The following is an 18967-nucleotide window of genomic DNA, read 5'->3' on the forward strand; positions in this document are numbered from 1 at the left end:
CAATGTACATCCAAAATGATTACATATTTGTAATCTACGCAAAAAGTCACTCTAAATAGACACGTTTGAGGAGTATAAGTCATTTAGAAGTTATTTTAAAATCAACGTGAAAAGTCAACAATTTTAATAATAGCCATTAAAACTTCATCACCGCACAGATTTCAAGTGCCAATTAAAAATATAAGCCATCAAATACACACGATGTACTTTAATGTATGTTATAGTAGGATAATTGAAGTTTCATTATCAAACTTTTTCAGAATTTTAACCTCTGTCCCACATGACCAAAATTGAAGGTGAAAATGGGTATATTTTGTACATTTTCAGTGTGCATTGAATTTCCAGACTGGATATTTGGAAAAGTATATATCCTGTCGACTCAGAATCTTTTGTAAATTGATATAAGACAAACTGACATTAACTATGCCAATTTTGGAGTTTGTGTATACAATAGTGACTTTGCCAGAGGCTGTGGATATCCTGAAAATATAAGTGATTAGTTCATTTGTTCCACATTTTGCCACCTAGTGGTGCGACAAGTATGCATTCGACAATAAGTATGATGCTAAATTCGTAATATACACCAAAAGTTGTCTTAGATTACAAAGTAAGAGAGTTCTACTCCTGTTGGAAATTTATGATCCGTTTCAGTACCCTAATTTCAAATGGCCATATCTCAGCGAGTTTTCACCCTAGAGAGGTATAATTTTGGATTTGTTAGTTTAAGGTCATATACTATAATATATATTTTTTTGGGAGGGGGTCATGTTTCCACCATTGGAATGACCGAATTATTATTTGATTGTCATAAAACATTCACCATGTCAAGCCTAATGGCAATTGCGTTTTTATAAAACTAATTGAAGATTTTCACTATCGCCAGAAGTAATGTCATTTTGGCAAAAACTGTATTTTTAGCATTCAAAACAAATATTTGTTTGAAATAAGTAATATTCATTATTCGTTTAAAATTATGATATTCGATTTAAATGGACAAATAGTATGAATCAATTTGATTAAAAAAGTGTTTATAACATCTTCCCTTGCCGAGAAATAAACAATTTTGTTACTGGTTATTAGTATCACTTTTTATGATTTTTCGCAGTTTAATAAGGATTTATTTTGGGTTAATTCAAATTTTTTCGAAGTGGTAATTTCTGTAATCCAATTTAAATATTTTGCTGATAACGAAAGTGATGTCTTCGTGTCGGGTCTTTGTTGTATAAATGAAACTAATATTGCTGGATTTATTGGCTAATTCTATGTCCATTTTATATCAAGCGTGTAATGCTCGTATGGTAATCTATTTAACACTTCCTTTGGTACTGGAAGTGACGTCAGCTCAAGGGTAACGTGGCACTGGTGAAACCCATCATCACTGCACTGCAGTTCTAGTTAATTACTCAACATCGCTAGTGAATGTAAACAGATATAAAACCCACTAAATAATACCCAAGTTGTAGTGAAACCCCATTTTATTTCAGTGGCACTGGCAATGACAATATATAATCACATTGAGATGTGGCTTTATAAAAATTGTGTATGCAACTAACTCACCTGCACAATTGTAAAAGACTGTGGAATTATTTTATCATTTCTGAAGAACAAAAACAAAATACAATATAAAATTTAAAGAGAGAAATAGGGTTTAACGTCCACATGACAAAAACTAGGTCACTTTGGGAAAAACATATGGTAAAATTTTATTCAAAAAAACACAAGGTTGTAACATACAAGCGGGTATCAAAATCACTCCAATGGAACGACAGACCTTATTATTTGATGTGCACACGTTACCCCCCCCCCCCTTAAATTTGAAGTCTCTAGAGCTCCCACAAGATTTTTCAAAGTGTTCAAGGGTCATAAGTCTGGCAATAAGTATTGGAAATCCTCACATGACCATAAGAGTCATTCCATGAGAAAACCATGCAAAATCGTGCAGAATCAGGAAGATGGGAGTTCGGCAGATCGAGTTCATCTCCGGGGGATTTTATGGACTCCCTCTGACTACTTCACAGCCAGAAGGCCGATTTAAAAATTTCACCGTTATTGATAAACAGCCTCTGGGTGATTTTGGCCAATTTTGCCATTTTTCAGGTCATTTTTGGTCAATTTTCAGCCACCTATAGTGGCGAGTCTAGAGTTTGGATGAATATGGTGGTGATTGGTGATGTTGGTGGGGGTCTTCCTGTGCCCCAGTGTGAAGACCATGAAGTCGCATCTATTCTCTGGGAGCAATGATCAGCAAAATTGTAAGATATGGTGAATAAAACAGAAAATATACACCTGCGAAGATTAGCTCTATTTTCTATGATGCGGGGGTAGGTCAACATATCAAAATGGTTTTATGCACAGCTCGACACACTCTATTGGTATCCAATCCAAGATGGCCGTGCTTTTCCTCATGTTTGGCCATTAAATGTGGTACATATCCCAGATATGACCAAGAGAATCACTTCATTCGATTGAAAAAATGTACTTAGGACACTAAGGCCCACCTTTTAGCACATCACATAGAAATAAGTGATGTGAGAACCGAATGGGAGCTGATTTCTTGACGAAGCTGCATTAAATGGAATTTTCCAAAAGGATGCATGAAGACACATCTAAGGAGAAGCCATACAAAGACCGCGTTGTGTCACTTGAAATCAACTTATTCTTATTGGAACGGCTAAGTGAAATAAAATGCTATTGAAAAAAAGATCGAAGAAACTGTGTCTTTGAAATATCGATAGAAACCTTGTGTGTGTGCTCAACTACAATCAAATTAGCAGAAAACAGTTGTGTGGTGATACTCCAGTTGACTGAGTTAAGCGATGGGCTTCAGAAGTCCTCAAACCAGCTGCATTGAGTCTGATATAGCTGTAATACCTTTACTAAAGGCCAGCTCTCTGGGGTCTTTTAACTTTGGCAGCATTAAAAAATTCTTGTTAATTTTATAACTTTTTTCTTCTATTCTATGTATATGCCGGAAATATTATGCTGCCCACAATGAGGAAATAGGCTGTCAAGAGAGCATAGGGTAAAAAATCAACTTCATCTTATGATCATTTTCGGAGCCCAAAATGGATCTTGCTGGGCCTTTTAAAACAGAATTTGTACATGAAGGACATTTCTATCAGGGGCCACCTCTCAAAATATTCCAATCAGATTAAAATACAGATCTATATCTCGTTTCGTTTTTTTTTAAACTTTCGATGACCTACACTACATGAAGATCTGACTGGTTGTTGCGATAAGTCACGTCAGAGGTCATACGAGTGGCAAGTGAGCCTATGACGTCAGAAACTTGATTAACCAATCAGCATTAGTGCTTCTAGGGGCTTACCCACAGTTCCGTGCAAAACATGCCTAAAGCTCGCCGTAACAGATCATTTCATTGGTTAATAGAGAGAGTCAGAGAGAAATGGGGTTTAACGTCCACTCGACACAAACTAGGTCATTTCGGGACTAACATATGGTTTAATTTTATTTCAATAATTCGCTTGCGCGTAGGGGTCTTTAGCAGTGAGAGGAAACCGGATGACCTGGAGAAAACCGACGAGGTTGGACAGGCGACCCTACTCCTTGTCACGTACAACCTGGGATTCGAAACCACGCCAGTTGACTAAATGACAGGTCGTATGATACAGCACGCACGTGCTAACCATTCGGCCATCCAACCCCCCCCCCCCCCTCATTGGCTAATACCGCACACTATTCAGAACACGTCAATGATAACAACTCTTTCAGATCCTAGTGTAGTAAAGACAAGTAAAACAAAATTTTGAACTATAAAAACGAAACGAAATAGGATCTGTGTTTTAATCAGATTGAAAATATTCTTAATATCAACCCCAACGTATATGGGCAATTGAAAAATCTCTTGTATCGAGTCTCCGAATGATGGACTGACTGGGACCAGTTTCAGAAAATTTTACAAATTTTGCCCCCCCCCCCCCTGCAAATAGTACATTAGAAAATAAGTTTAGTAAATTATTTTATATGGTTTGGTTCTTTCAGGTTACTGTTGGAACTGGTGACATCTCTCCCACTGCTACATCATCTGCAGCTACTGGTAGTGCTGCTTACATCCATCATCTATCTACTGCTACTACATCATCTGCAGCTATGGGTATTGTAACTGCCAAGCTGCCACTTCCTTCTGTAACCGCTATTGGTAGCGACACCAGTGACAGTAATGACTACCAATAATAGGCCTAGATCAGGTAATGATGATTACATGCGAATCTTGAACCAATCCCAGTATTCTAATTCTGATTTGTTTTGATGTAGGGTTTCAGCGAATTCTTAGCAACCTTCCTAAAGGTTTTGCATGTAATCATCATTACCTGATCTAGGCCTATCATTGGTAGTTCTAAGTCATTACTGTTACTGGTGTCGCTACCAATAGCTGTTACAGACGGAAGAGGCAGCGTGGCAGTTCCAATACCCATAGCTGCAGATGATGTAGTAGCAGTAGATTGATGGTGGATGTAAGAAGCATTACCAGTAGCTGCAGACGATGTAGCAGTGGGAGGGATGTCATCAGTTCCAACAGTAACGTGTAACAACCAAACCACATCAAATAATTTACTAAAATCATTTTCTAAGTATTTGCAGGGGTCCCTGTTACCAGCCAGCCCATCAATGGTCCATATACGCTGGGGTTGATATCAACAATATTTTGAGAGATGGCCCCTGATAGAAATGTCCTTCATATACAAATTTTGGTTTTAAAGGGCATGGCAAGATTATTTTGGACTCTGAAAATGATCCCATGATGAAGTTTAATTTTTGACCCTACGTCATATCATTTATTTGAAGAACTAACCTGAGGTGGTGTAGGAACTTAGATCTTTTGACAGCCCATTTCCTCATTATGGACAGCATATTGTTTACATCCTTTTGGAATATTCCATTTGAGACCCAGGCGGTAGCGATGGGCAGCACATATCACCTTTCCATCTAGAATCGACTTATCAAGATCAAAAATCCCACTTCGTCAAGAAATCAGCTCCCATTCGGTTCTCAATTCACTTACTGCTATGTAATGTGCTAAAGGATGTGCCTTAATGTCCTTAGCACACTCTTTCAATCTATTAAGTCATTTCATTGCTCATATCTGGGATATGTACCACATTCTATGGCCAAAAATGAAGAAAAAACACAATTTTCTGCGGTCTCGGGCCGGGCATCATGGATTGGATACCAATCATCATCATCAAAGAGACTAGTTTTGCTCGAGCGGGTTTCAAGCTGCTACCTGCGAGCGCTGGCGAATGATTTTGTGAAGAAGCGGGGAAAGCTGGCTTACCCTGAATGAAAGTAGTTGGCCATTTCATAGAGAATGAGAGATTACAATAGGGAAAATTCACCAACTTTGACTTATTATTTCGCATTGATTGAAGAGAGGTGACAGAGATCTTATTTTTTATATTGATAAGAGTGTGTCGAGCTGTGCATAAAACCATTTCGATATTTTGACCTACCCCCTGCATCATAGAAAATAGAGCTAATTTTCGCAGGTGTATATTTTCGGTTTTAGTCGCCATATGTTACAATTTTGCTGATCATTACTCCCAGAGAATAGATGCGACTTTATGGTCTTCACACTGGGGCACAAGAAGACCCCCCCCCTAATATCACCAATCCCCACCATTTCCATCCAAACCCTAGACTCGATACAATAGGTGGCTGAAAATTGACCAAAGATGACCTGAAAAATGGCAAAATTGGCCAAAAATCACCCAGAGGCTGTTTCTCAATAATGGCAAAATTTTGAGATCGGCCCTCTTGGCTGTGAAGAAGTCTTGAGGAGTCCATAAAATCCCCTCCGAGATGAACTTGATCTGCCGACCCCCACCTTCCGCATGGTTTTCTCGTGGAATGACTCTTAAACACTGTGCAGGAATTTCATTCAAGCCAATCAGATGATAACTGTGGTCTCTAGCAGAGCACTGATCTGAATTGGCTGATTTTTGTCGGCTAGATGTAGAGTGGTTGAATGGTCAATTATTTGTCCTTATATAAACATGCACAGTTATCTGCCTGACTGCACCGTCAGTGAGATTTTCTGAGTGATCAAAATGTAGTCTCGCGCACGTGAATTTCGATGTCGCAGCAAATATACGTCATAAATTGCATTCCACGTGGTATTATACAAACATGTATTGGAATATAAAGCCAAGTAAAAATGCACTCATTACGCGCTTCGACTTTCGTGTTTATTTAATAGCGAACATGAGCAAAAATTTCTATTGAAATCTTTGATTTAATTTTTGATTTTGGTGATTTGGGCGATTTCGGTACAGAGCTAGCTGTAATAGCTTCGTTTCATTTCTAACTTTTTAATCCATGAGCGTGGCAAGATAAACTCATTACAACATTTTGGGATTTACTTTTATTTAGTGATTACAACCTTCGTTTACGTGGCGCTCTATTTACTTTAGGAAATAAATATTTGCTAGCTCTAAATACGCAGAACTATTTGAGACCGGAAAATAACTGAAACAAATTTTTTATTGGTAGTCTTTATTTTCCAGACACTTTTTGGTAACTTGGTGTAATTATTTTCATAATCATCTTTAATTATTCTGTAGCCATAATCCTTGATCGACGGACTTAGTTTTTTTTTTAGATCGGAGACTGACCCCTGCAAGATGACGTCCACCGATGATTTGCTATCCAGCATTGGATTGAACAAGTACCCCTATGATTTGAGCACTATAACCAAACTACCCATGGCAAAAATCACAAATAGGCTTATACTAGGCATTGTTAATAATTTCCGACAACTACGGAGCATTGGTCAATCATAACTGCTTTATATGACGACTGTGTGACGTTTGGTGACAATTACATTCACAATAGACTGGTCAGACTGAAGACAAAGGCTAGGAAGCTGGGTAAAAGTAAGGCTAAGTCCAATAAATGTTTGAAGTCATACGGCGATTTTCTTGAAACCCCATTTTTTCCCGGGATAGTGTACGAGACTCTTTTTTCATAACAAACATCATACGGCACTATATAATTATTTATCTGTGGGACAAAAAATAAAGTGTTAAATTAATAGATTTATAGAGGTCTTTATCCCTCACTCTCCGCATTACATGCCATTATATTTTCCTCCTACTTTATCCGACAATTTATTTTTCATAAAAACATCATACTGCACAATATTCATTTATCTTTGGAACTAACATGCCATTATAAACAGACCGGTGTCTGTGAGTATACAAAAATGAAAGCACTGTTCTTTTTAATACATGTATTAGGGTAATCTTTAAACAATTCATGTCAAACGTCGATCTTTTCATATCCAGTTAAACATGTATTTTAATTTCCACTGTAGCATTATAAACAATTAATATTAAGACATTTGAAGGCGTGGGTATTGTTAAAACAACTAAGCGTTTGCGCATGCACACACATGTCAAATTCAACCGTCTCATCGAGTGTATTCTGTTACTTCACAGCAAGGAAATAAATGAAATGAAATGAAATGGGGTTTAACGTCCTACTGTTCTGCTCCTAACCTGGGCTAATGAAGACGGGCATACGCCATACAGTGTACTATGAGGGAAATTTTGCCCGGACAGCGGCACTACGGCCTACTCTTATATCGAATTCCAACTGCCAAGGGATCTTTTACGTGCACGCCAATGTGTACACGGGACCTCGGTTTTTCGTCCCATCCGAACGACTAGACAGCTTTCCTTGTCAGCCCCTCCGTCCTGCATCACTGACAAGGGAGAACCACGCCGGAAAATCTGGATGAACTTTCTCGGCCAATGCAGGGATCGAACACCCGACCTCCAGGCTAGCGAGCTAGCAGCAAGGAAATAAACGTTGTTTTCCGAAAGCGATAATTGAATTTCGTTTCAGGGGAGTACGTTTCAGTTTTACGGCTAACAAGGGAAATAACTCTTATTTTCACCAAGAGTTATCTTCCTTGATTATGGAGGCCGGGTAGATTTTGAAGCATTTATAAAATTATTTCTAAATGGTTATATCCTCAAAAATCAAATGTGGTCAGACTTCCATTCTTGATGAATGAAGTTTTTATGGTAAGTCTTATCTAATGTTAAAATAATCCCGAAATAGTGTCTGTTTGTTGTTAAAAAAATTGAGTATGAACCACTCTACTAGATGTTCAATCAAGCCGATTAGTAAAACAATAAACCGGCCACTATGGTATCCAGAGCTGCCGACAACCAGTATCGCAGCGCAATTTGCGATACATATTTTGTCCGTTGCTAATCAAAAATTAAAATCTAACGTTTTTGATTCGCAGTAACTGCGAATCATTAATATGCCTGTCATTTTGGATATTGACACAAAGATTTATCCACATTTCTCAACACTTTCAACGTGTATAAAATATCAAATAAATTTTATAAACAAAACGGAATTCTCCGTGTGACATTTTCTTCTCGAACTACCCAGACTCAATTCATGATACTATATAATACAGGGACATAACTCTATGAATCGGGACTATTAAACCGGAAATAGGGAATCAAGTAGTACCACTCACGTTGCGAGACATGTCAATTTCGAGTAATTATATCAGTATTCAATTTGAAAAAAAATAAATTCAGTGTATCCCCCACGTATTGTAAATAAAATATAAAAAATAAATACGTGTAACCGTATTGTAAAGTGAGAAATCAAAGTAAGAATTCCCGTAAACTATTATTGTTTATATCGCGTGCGTCTAGTTAATCGAGATTATTCGTAAAATACCGCGTGCTTCCGATTGAACAAAAATAATAACACACGATAAAAAGCAGACGAAATTGTTTTCTAACGAAGAAATAAGAAGCCACTGCCAAGAATTGGCTTCAGACATAAGGCCTAACAAAAGTCTACGTTCATTCAGAAATGTTCACAGCTAGCTGTGGAAGTGCTAAAATTCTAAAAAATCTTAAGAATGAAATCTAATCATTTGCTATCAATTAAAATTAAAATAATCTTGTAATTTAGGTGTTTTATGTTGATTTGAAACTGAAAAACTGCTAATCAATTTTTAAATTTGCTAATCAAATTTGGCAAAATTGGACTTTTTGATTAGCAGTGCTGCTAACCATCTGTGAAAAATTACCGACAGCCCTGATGGTATCATAAATCAAACTAGATTTAGTTTTAGATAGCGTTTACCGTTATGATTTTTTATTTTATACACATGCTGACAGAGGCTTCATCTTAAAATTATTGTTGTTATTATCGAAGGCAATATGGCCTAGTCGTACCAAATTTTATCTTAAAGAAATTTTTATTATGTTTTTCATGTCTTCCTTGTCCCGTTTGTCTATTATCGACCAATCAAATTGCTTATCGCTCTGCTTACCTTGAGCAGAAAATGCTCACTATTGAACTTAGTCAAGGTATTGATGTAATGAAACTATACACCAAGTTTCACCACTCTCACTTAATTAGAACTAAAGTTATTGTGTCCCAAAGCATCAACCAATCCACTTGCTTATCTCTGCTTACACTAAGCAGAAAATGCTCATCTTCGAACTTCATCAAGGCATTGACCTAATAAACAGCCACACCAAGTTTGAACATTCTATCTCAATTAGAATTAGAGTTATTGTGTCCCAAAAAGTGTGACCGACAGACAGACAAACAAACGGACGGACGGACGAATCCATTTTAATAGTCCCCTGCTTTCTTCAAAAGTTGGGGGACAATAAGGTTTTGCGTGTCTACTGTTATTTTCAGGTATCGTAACGGTATCAAAATATGAATCCCTAATAGAATGATAGAAATTTCAATTTCATTGGCAAGAAATGCTTACGTTCACTTTCATGCATTTTGGCGGTGGTGTAATTCAACAATGACAGACTGTTCTTCCCACTCGATAATCTTCGCGTTTCGACTCGTCGGTCGTTATCATTTTTCCGACCCATGGGGATAATAGAATTTAAACAATAATATCCAATATGCATCATGAAGCGACAGTAAACGGAATTCAGTTTTTTTCTTGTCTACGTTGTCACCTTCAGTGGAAGTTGACGCAGGGTTGTAAAAATAGCTAACGGAAATGTGATCTATTTAGCAGTACTAGTTCTGGGCTAGTGCCCTTTCATGGGTTTGTGAATTAAACTAGTGGCGATATATACTCAGCCAAATTAAAAACTTGACACTGATGAATTTCAACAAATTTTTTTTTTCTGGTAAGTCAAATAAATTTTAAAGTGTTTCTAACGATAGTAAGTAGTAAGAAGCCTTTCATTTCATGACTTTTGAGCATATAAAGATGAAAAACCTGAAAAACACGTGCAAACACAAACTCGTGAGGTCAATCGATGCAAGTTTGCTTAAACTGAACACACACACGTAACTTGAACTGGAAAAACAAATTAAAATTGTTATTTTCATCTTTGTTAGAAAATGCCGCGCCTTTCAAATGTAGAACATCTACGTGCTATAGGTAGGCTCTATGCTGGTCAGTCTGTGGTCACTGTTGCAAGAGCCTTTAATTGTTCATGCCAGACAATAATTAATCTTAGAATGAGAGTGCTTCAAACTGGAACTATTGCCGACCGCCCAAGGGCGGGAGCGCCACGTGTGACATCACTTCAGGAAGATCAAGCAATACGATTACGTCATCTTAGAAACAGATTTGTCACTGCAACCTCCACAAGTAGAGAGATGTTTAGTGAAAGGGTAACTGCACAAACTGTTCGAAATTGCTTGCAGGCTGCTGGTCTTCGAGCTCGGGGGCCCTATAATGGACCAATATTGACACCTCTTCATCGCCGTAACCGACTTGTGTGGGCCACAAGGCACATGAGATTTACTCAAAGACAGTGGAATTCGGTTGTCTTTAGTGACGAATCTCGATTCACTTTGAGATTTGCCGATGGCAGGGTCCGAGTGTACCGCAGACGAGGTGAACGTTACGCTCAAGTATGCGTCAGAGAAGTTGACCAATTTGGTGGCGGCAGCGTCATGGTTTGGGGTTCTTTTTGTGCACATGGACGTTCTCCTCTGGTTGTTGGCCATGGGAACTTAAATGCTGTCCAGTACAGGGATCAGATGTTGCAACCTGTTCTTCTTCCGTTTATGCAGAGACATGGGCCTGGACTAACGTTTCAACAAGACAATGCTCGACCCCATACAGCAATTGCTACCCAGAATTTTTTAAGAAATGCCGGTGTCCAAGTCCTGGATTGGCCGTCGCTTAGCCCCGACCTTAATCCTATTGAACACATCTGGGACGAACTGGGTCGACGTGTTCGTCAGCAAGTGAATCCACCACTGACGTTGCAGGACCTTCAACATGCTCTTGCTGAGCAGTGGCGACGTCTTACTCGGGTAGTGTTTACTAATGTTCTGGGATCCATGGGAAGACGTTGTGTGGCAGTACGAGACGCTAGAGGAGGCCACAACCGTTACTAAACACTTTATTCCGATTGTTCTCCAAGTCTGTGAATTTCATTTTTGGGGGTACTGTGACATCACAAACGTTATCAATGTCAAGGACTTTCGGCGAGACGTATTCTTGCTTTCTGTTGATGTCAAGGTCGTCTGTGCACAAAATAACACTAAAATAGTTGCCTTAAACCAAATATTAAAAATCTAGTCCCAAAAATCCCGAGTGTCAAGTTTTTAATTTGGCTGAATATAGATAAATAAACTGTAAAACATCCCACATTTATTTCTCAAATTCCAAGGAAAACTCAATCATAACAATAGATTTTCTGTAGTAAAACTTGAGCCGTATGGACATTTTCTGTACCCCTTCTATTCATTCATTCTTAACATTTCATTTCTCCATCTTGAACGCTTTGACAGGTCACTATAAACCAGTTGAAATCAGGTTGATTTAAAAACAAAAGACTCACTTATACTTTATACTTTGCATGTAGATACCCCAATAACATTATCACCAAAATCAAATTTCTATCGTCCGCTTGAGCCTCGATGCTTCCACGTAACAAAAATGGTTTGCACGCAGTGTCTGGGCCAACCAGCAAACGAGTCGTGTTGGCAGCATAGCAACAAGCGGAGTTTGTTTACATTTTTTAGGGGGTTTAAAACTCGTTTGTATTCCTTCAAAATGAATTCATCGACAATACTTTGGTCATATTTATAAACTAGAGGTTCTCCGCTTTACCATGATGCCAAGTAGTATGCAAAAGGACTGACAGGTCGCCCTGCTGCGAGCGGAGAAAAAAAGTATCTAATTTCGCTGAGAACATTCAGAAAAAGACAGATTTAAGAATAAAGTACTCTTACAAAACGTCCAAATAAAGGTGTTTTAAAGTGTTTTATTGCTATTTTGATCTTTTGGGTCGATAGATAGTATGTTTATAGACTCATTTGTGTGAAAATCTCAATTTCGATCCAAATCAATATTTTCACTTATTTTGTCTTTATCTCATGACAGATTATTATTAGATTTTACGCATTCCGACTCATTTTGCCATATATTTGTTATATATAGTTTGGGAATTACTTTTTTCTTGCATAGTCCTATCTACGACCCTGGTAAGAAACAATACATTTATAAATTAATACGCCCACGTGTAGTAAAGATAGCAGTGATGAAACTTACAGGTTTTCATTAATTGTGCGATTTTATATTTATAAACTTTCTTTCGAAACAGATTCGTTAATCTGTTATCAATGGAGATTATAATATATCAAATTGAGGTTGGTCCGGATATCGGTAAATAACGATACTGCGTGCAATCAATTTCAAGATATGTAGTTCAGTGGTACGCACGATAATATGTAAACAAATTAAACCCACAAAAAAACCAAACATATATATAACTACAGTCTGACTATGGTACGAAGTATAAAACACATATTCATAAAGAAATGAAATTTGTATAAGAACACACATATGTAACTACAGCACATATAAATCCATGTATAAAGTTTGTGGACATTAAACCCAGGGCTCAAACTATGATCAATTATTAGGGAGAAGTGACTTCTCCTTACAGGCAAAATAGGGAGAAGTGAGGGAGTCCTAGGGAGACTACAAGGAGAGATCAGATTTCACAAATTGCAACGGTAATGGTATCCATCTTGTTTATGTATTTATTGTGGTATAATAAGATCACATTAATATCAGCATTTACATGTACCAAATGTATAAGGTTGCAGCACTGTAACCCAGGTATCATTAAATCTTAGGTATCTAGCACTAATTTACAAGTTTTTAATTTCCTGACCACTGTTCAAAATTTTTTTATTATACATCAACTGGGTTGTTAATATTTTAACAGTGATCGAAAAATTAAATGCTTGTAAATCGGACACTCATTATCAAAATTAAATGATCAGCTTTAAACTGGACACAAGTACAAATTAGATGAATTTTGGTGATTTTAAATGATTTTTACGAAATTTTAAAGAAGGATATGATATTGGATGAATGTGAAAGAAATTAGTGCTAAATACACAAGATTACATGATACCTGGGTTACAGTGCAGGTAGTCGAATATACCGTAAAATTATATTAGGTAGCCCTAAATGTTCCATTTTCTTGCTTTAAACACACCACTGAACCAGAATTAAGAAATTACTAGTTGTTTAAATTTATGATAGAAAGCAATGGGGAATTATATACACTATGTAGGATGACAACAAAATCATTTCCCTAATAAAGAACAGACAAAATAGTCATTTATTTAGATACGAATTGGTTCTTTACCTTTAATACATACAAGCTAGTGCAAGTTCAAACTACATTTGTGTAACTTGTAAGTAAAATAAACACGTGCACCCACATAACAAGATGATGTTAATTTTACGTAAAGTTTATGTCATTTATACGTTATATTTACGTCATTTTCTGACGTAAATCTAACGTAAAGTTTGTCATTTTCTGACACAAATCTAATGTAAATTTTGCGTAAATTTTACGTCACTTATGTTAGATTTACGTCAGAAAATGACGTAAACTTTACATTAGATTTACGTCAGAAAATGACATAAATATAACGTAAAAATGACGTAAACTTTACCCTAGATTAACGTCATTTCCTGACATTAAACTGTCGTTAAAAGAATGAGCAAAAAGATGGAAATCTAACTGACCATTATAACGTAAATCTAACATGAGATAAACATCATTTTCGGATGCAATTCTAATGTCAAATGAGAAAGTAAAACCTTTAATATAATCTATTATTGGTGGTTGTAATTGTGAAATTCAATCAACCAATAACCAAATATTCTTTAACCATAGGAGAGGCTAGATGGTCAAGTGCTCTAACACATGCACTTTTGTTAAGGTCTGTCATTGATACAAGTGGCTTGGTTTCGATATCAGACATGAACGTGGACTTTCTCTGGGTCCTCCCACTACTAAAGATTCCTGGCGCAAGCAAATTATTGAACTGAAACTGGATCTTAGGCCCGAAATGAAAGTTTTTGCCTATTAGACATTAAATCCCATTTCTCTCTACCTATTTCCTCCTAGAGGTTTCGGCCGTCAAATGGTTAATAACACATGTGCATTGCATCATAAGGTCTGTCATTGAATTAAGTGGTGTTGTTTCGATTCCCCACTTGTACATGACAAGTAGTGGGGTAACCTGTCCAATCTTGTGGGTTTTCTCCCACTGCTAAAGATCCCTAAATGGAAACGAGTTATAGAAATAAAACTGAATCACATGTTAGTCCCAAAATGATGTACTGTGATGTGAGTGGACGTTGATCCCCATTTCTTTCTCTATTTATCAATAACCATTCAAAATTCTAATTGTAATTGCAACCGAACGCCCAAACACCAGCAAAACTTACATAATTATTAAACAAAATATACTAAAAGTATCTGTACTTTATTCAAAAGATAAATATATAATGTAATAAAATACAAAAGCAGACATTTAAATTGTAACAGTTTATCCATAGCACTAAGTTGGTGACAACTTGGGAAACAGCTCTTCGGAAAAAGGTCTACCTTAGCACTTTGAAAATGTAGAAAGACGCCCACACAGTCAGCTGCATATGAGAAAGGAAAGCTGTGATGTTGACCAAATTTGACAAAAAAAAAAACCTATAGCCTCTATCACGTTTGCTCAAGGTTTTCGACTTATCAAGGTGGGATAATTCTGGAAATGAAATTTGTGGAATACTGAATATCAATAGGGTTTTTATCCCAATGCTTCACACCAACTTTGAAACCAATGCGAAAAAACTATAGAGCAATGGTCACAGGCTTTGCAGCAAATGGGGGGGGGGGACTCAGGACCCCAATGCTTCATGCCAAATTTGAAAAAGATCCATTAAAGATCCATTCTGTAAAATCTAAATAAAGAACCGACAATTCTTACTATAATAGCTCAAAAATGGATAATGCAAAATGAAAATATTGAAAATTTATTTCAAATTACTTCATTCTGAGCCAAGTTATCACAATTTATAGTTTTGACAAGATGTGTGCATTGTGGTAACCAGAGCACATGTAAATATTCGAGACTTGACCTTACTTTCCCATTTTTGAATTAAATTTGTAATTGGCGACCATTCTAATCTAGTTAAAATCTTGAGTATTTAAATGAAAGCCAAGACGGAAATCTCGCAAGACGCACGAAATTAACAGAAATGGAAATGTGCCAAAAAGATTCTATTGATGGCATATTCTCACTTTGATGATCAAATTTTGAAGGGGGGGGGGGAAGAATGTGTTTTTAAATAAAGATATAAACAAACTATTTCAATTGGAATTGTGTAATTTGAAGTAGTTTTGTTTTAGACAATATTGCGTGCGGCACCGTGGAGCGACAGTTAATGACAAAATTCTATCCCAGACTTCTTTTTTTTGTTTGTTCATCCGTATATACAAATCGAAGCGCAGTACAAGACGAAGGCCAGACTTCAGCGAAAAAAGGTATCGACTTATACCCCCAAAAATATAACTCTGGACGGAAAAATCGTGAAAAGCTGAATATCGATACCGTTCGTCCTCTCATGATCGCAATGTTTCACATCCAGTTTGAAAAGAATCTGGTAGCAACTGCAGCCTTTGTCGCATTCACAAGACAATTGTCACAAGGTTTTCGTAAAATGGACAGTCTCAGAATGTCAAATATTGATAAGGTTCATGGTTCATCCTCTCATGATTCTTCACAACCAGTTTGAAAAGAATCTGTTAAAAACTGTCCCCTTCACAATAACAAGCTAATTTTTGACATACAGTCATGTCAACGATATAATACCCCAACATTGAAAAAAAGGTATATTCTTTACTACACCATGTGTGATAGAATTCGTTAAACACATTACAAATATAATTACAACACAGATCTTTGCTATGATTGATCTATCACAAAAATTTTAAGAATTTGTAAGGGATGCAAAGGCTTATCGTTTACTGGCTGCAGTAGATTTTCAACACACTGATACAACTCAGTTTAAGCTAAAGGGCTGTTATATGATATTGTGACAGGATATCGGCTTGAAACAAACTATTCATAAAAGAAATGACTGTCACAATATCAGACAGAAAATATTTTAGGGGAGAGAGAGAGAGAAATGGGGTTTAAGGTCCACTCGACACAAACTAGGTCATTTCGGGACTAACACATGGTTTAATTTTATTTCAATAATTCGCTTGCGCGTAGGGGTCTTTAGCAGTGAGAAGAAACCGGAGGACCCGGAGAAAACCCACGAGGTTGGACAGGCGACCCTACTCCTTGTCACGTACAACCGGGGATTCGAAACCACGCCAGTTGACTCAATGACAGGCCTTATGATACAGCGCGCAGTGCGCACATGCTAACCATTCGGCCATCCACCCCCCCAAAAAATTTTAGGCCTACTGCTTGTAAAGTAAAGCTGATGAATTTTGTGCTACCATAGATACATATATATTGTTACATAATTAAAAAGTCTTTATTTCTTTGCCATTTCGATCAAGAGGATTGTCATCGAGTTCAGTGGCATGGTTTCAATCCCAATTCTGTGTGTGACAAGTACATGTACATGTAGTTGTGTCATCTAGCTTCCATATATAAAGCCTTTATAAACCTTTTTATAACTTCCTCGACATTACTGCCCCCAATGATGCTCAAATATAGGATCTGTAAAAAAAACAAAACAAATAAATTAAAAGGAACTTTATACTACAAAATAAAAATGAAATTAGGTTTAACATCCTACACCAGTGTGTACAAAAGACCTTGGTTTTTTTCCCATACGAAAGACTGTACGTTGTGCAAAAAAGTGTATTACAGGCTCATAATCAGGGCTTTTTAGGATGGAGAGCAAATCTCGAGTAGCATCCACTTTTTGTATCTGCTGGACTATATATTTCATAATATACTCTTCAAAATAAGTAGGGGATATTCAGAAACAATACAAAACTGCGGAAATGCACTGGTGTTTTTATTAGAGGTTACCAGTGTATGTCGACAATACTATATACCGGAAAACACCTGAAAACACCTGAAAACAACCAGAAAACACCATTTTATACTGAATACCGGAAAACACCGGAAAAACACTAAATACCGGATAACATCCTAATTACCGGAAAACACAGTGTGCGGTTTTGGACCAAGTGAGCGCCGATGAAGGAAGGTCAAAGTCATTACGATGTTCGTTTTACAAATAACCCCCCCCCCCCCAAAAAAAAAAAAAAAACGATTTTTTTTTCTCCAAAATTTTTTTGACGAAAAAAATTTTGTCGCAAAAAAAAAAAATCGATTTTTTCCGAAATATGGGTTTTAGAAAATAATTTTAGAGAGAAAAATACTGGAAAAACATTTGAATTTTTTTTTGAGAGAAATTTGGGAGAAGAAATTGTTAAAAAAATCTGAAAAGAAATTTTTCTTTGACCGTAGGCGATCGCTCGCTTGTATGTTAATGAACTTATTTCATCACCGCTCACCTGGTCAAAAACCACACACGAGGACCAAACTCCGCATTACTAAATAGCTACCGGAAAACTTAGAAGAGTAAACTGTGACCGAGATTTTTTTAGAGAGCACGCCGCGCCGCTCCGGGAGGGATCATCGTCAGGGTGGGACGGGGGTGGAATTGTCCAGTCACGTGACGAACATAAATCTTCCGTTCCTCAACCCACATTATTTCCACAGTCATTGTCATTAATCACAAATTACGGGATGATATACGAAAATGCAGGTTTACTTTGAAATAGTGCAAATGATACTTTTCCATCTACAATCTTCAGATCAAAGGATGCAAGTTCTTACACAGTGCAGCATAATTTGTGCAAATATCGATTGTCGGAAAAAACATTTTCTCGGGGACATTTTTTTTTCCGAATACGCATTCGGTGTAAGTCTTCAGCCACCAGGAAGTGGTTAACATAGTAAATTTTTATTACGATAGTAGTACATAAAACAAAATGGTTGCCCGAGGTTCTCGGGGGTAAAGTAGCCTCATCGGCTAGAGTCCTCTATTTCACAAAGAAAAACAACAATTGCTTCCTTGAAAATTTATCGATCAACCATTTTCACAGACGTCCAGCTTACCACTTCCCGTCAATGCAGTAAGATAGAATATGTAGTTTTTTCATGGACAATTGTGCGAAAGTTGGGGTTTTCTCAAGGAAAACTGGTCAACGAGTTGGGGAAAAAAGCTCGAAAAGTAATCCAGAAAAAAATCCTGTGTGCGGCCCTCGGAATATGATGGAATATGTTGAATATTATTATGGTTCAAGTAATTATATTTGACCCTGGAATGAAAGTAAGCTCAGAAACAAGTAGATTTTTAGCCCTTCCAACGAGATGGATAGCTCTTGGAAAGGATAGACACTTTTCAGATTACAGCCTGTCCGAGAATTGCGTGGCATCCATTTCGTTTGGTGATTAGGACACATAGCGGTTAAACCTCGAACTTCAACTAGAACTATTCAGAGATTTATTAACTCGCTTTTGATGATACTTGCTGTTTTATGATGCGATTTTTTGTTACCTAGGGAGAAGTTGGCCTAATCGTGCCTTCCACTAATTCGTACCACCCTGATGCCAGCGTTACTGGTAAGAA

The 18967-nt window shown here is 37.0% G+C and overlaps 1 protein-coding gene across 4 annotated transcripts in view; it reads right to left on the minus strand.

Annotated features, from left to right (window-relative positions):
* LOC126814503 (E3 ubiquitin-protein ligase RNF31) overlaps positions 1 to 18967 on the minus strand; it is a 384135-nt gene that overhangs the window by 234606 nt on the left and 130562 nt on the right. For 2 of the 4 annotated variants that reach the window (XM_050539678.2, XM_050539679.2), the window contains exon 8: positions 1558 to 1597. In XM_050539678.2, the coding sequence (XP_050395635.1) occupies positions 1558 to 1597 (40 nt within the window). Of the gene's footprint in view, positions 1 to 1557; positions 1598 to 13974; positions 17038 to 18967 lie in introns of those variants that run through there. The other 2 variants (XR_007677627.2, XM_050539680.2) reach the window with 1 other exon arrangement.

Source organism: Patella vulgata, chromosome 3 (genome assembly GCF_932274485.2).
Source record: "Patella vulgata chromosome 3, xgPatVulg1.2, whole genome shotgun sequence".
In the NCBI taxonomy this organism is placed as follows: Eukaryota; Metazoa; Mollusca; class Gastropoda; family Patellidae; genus Patella; species Patella vulgata.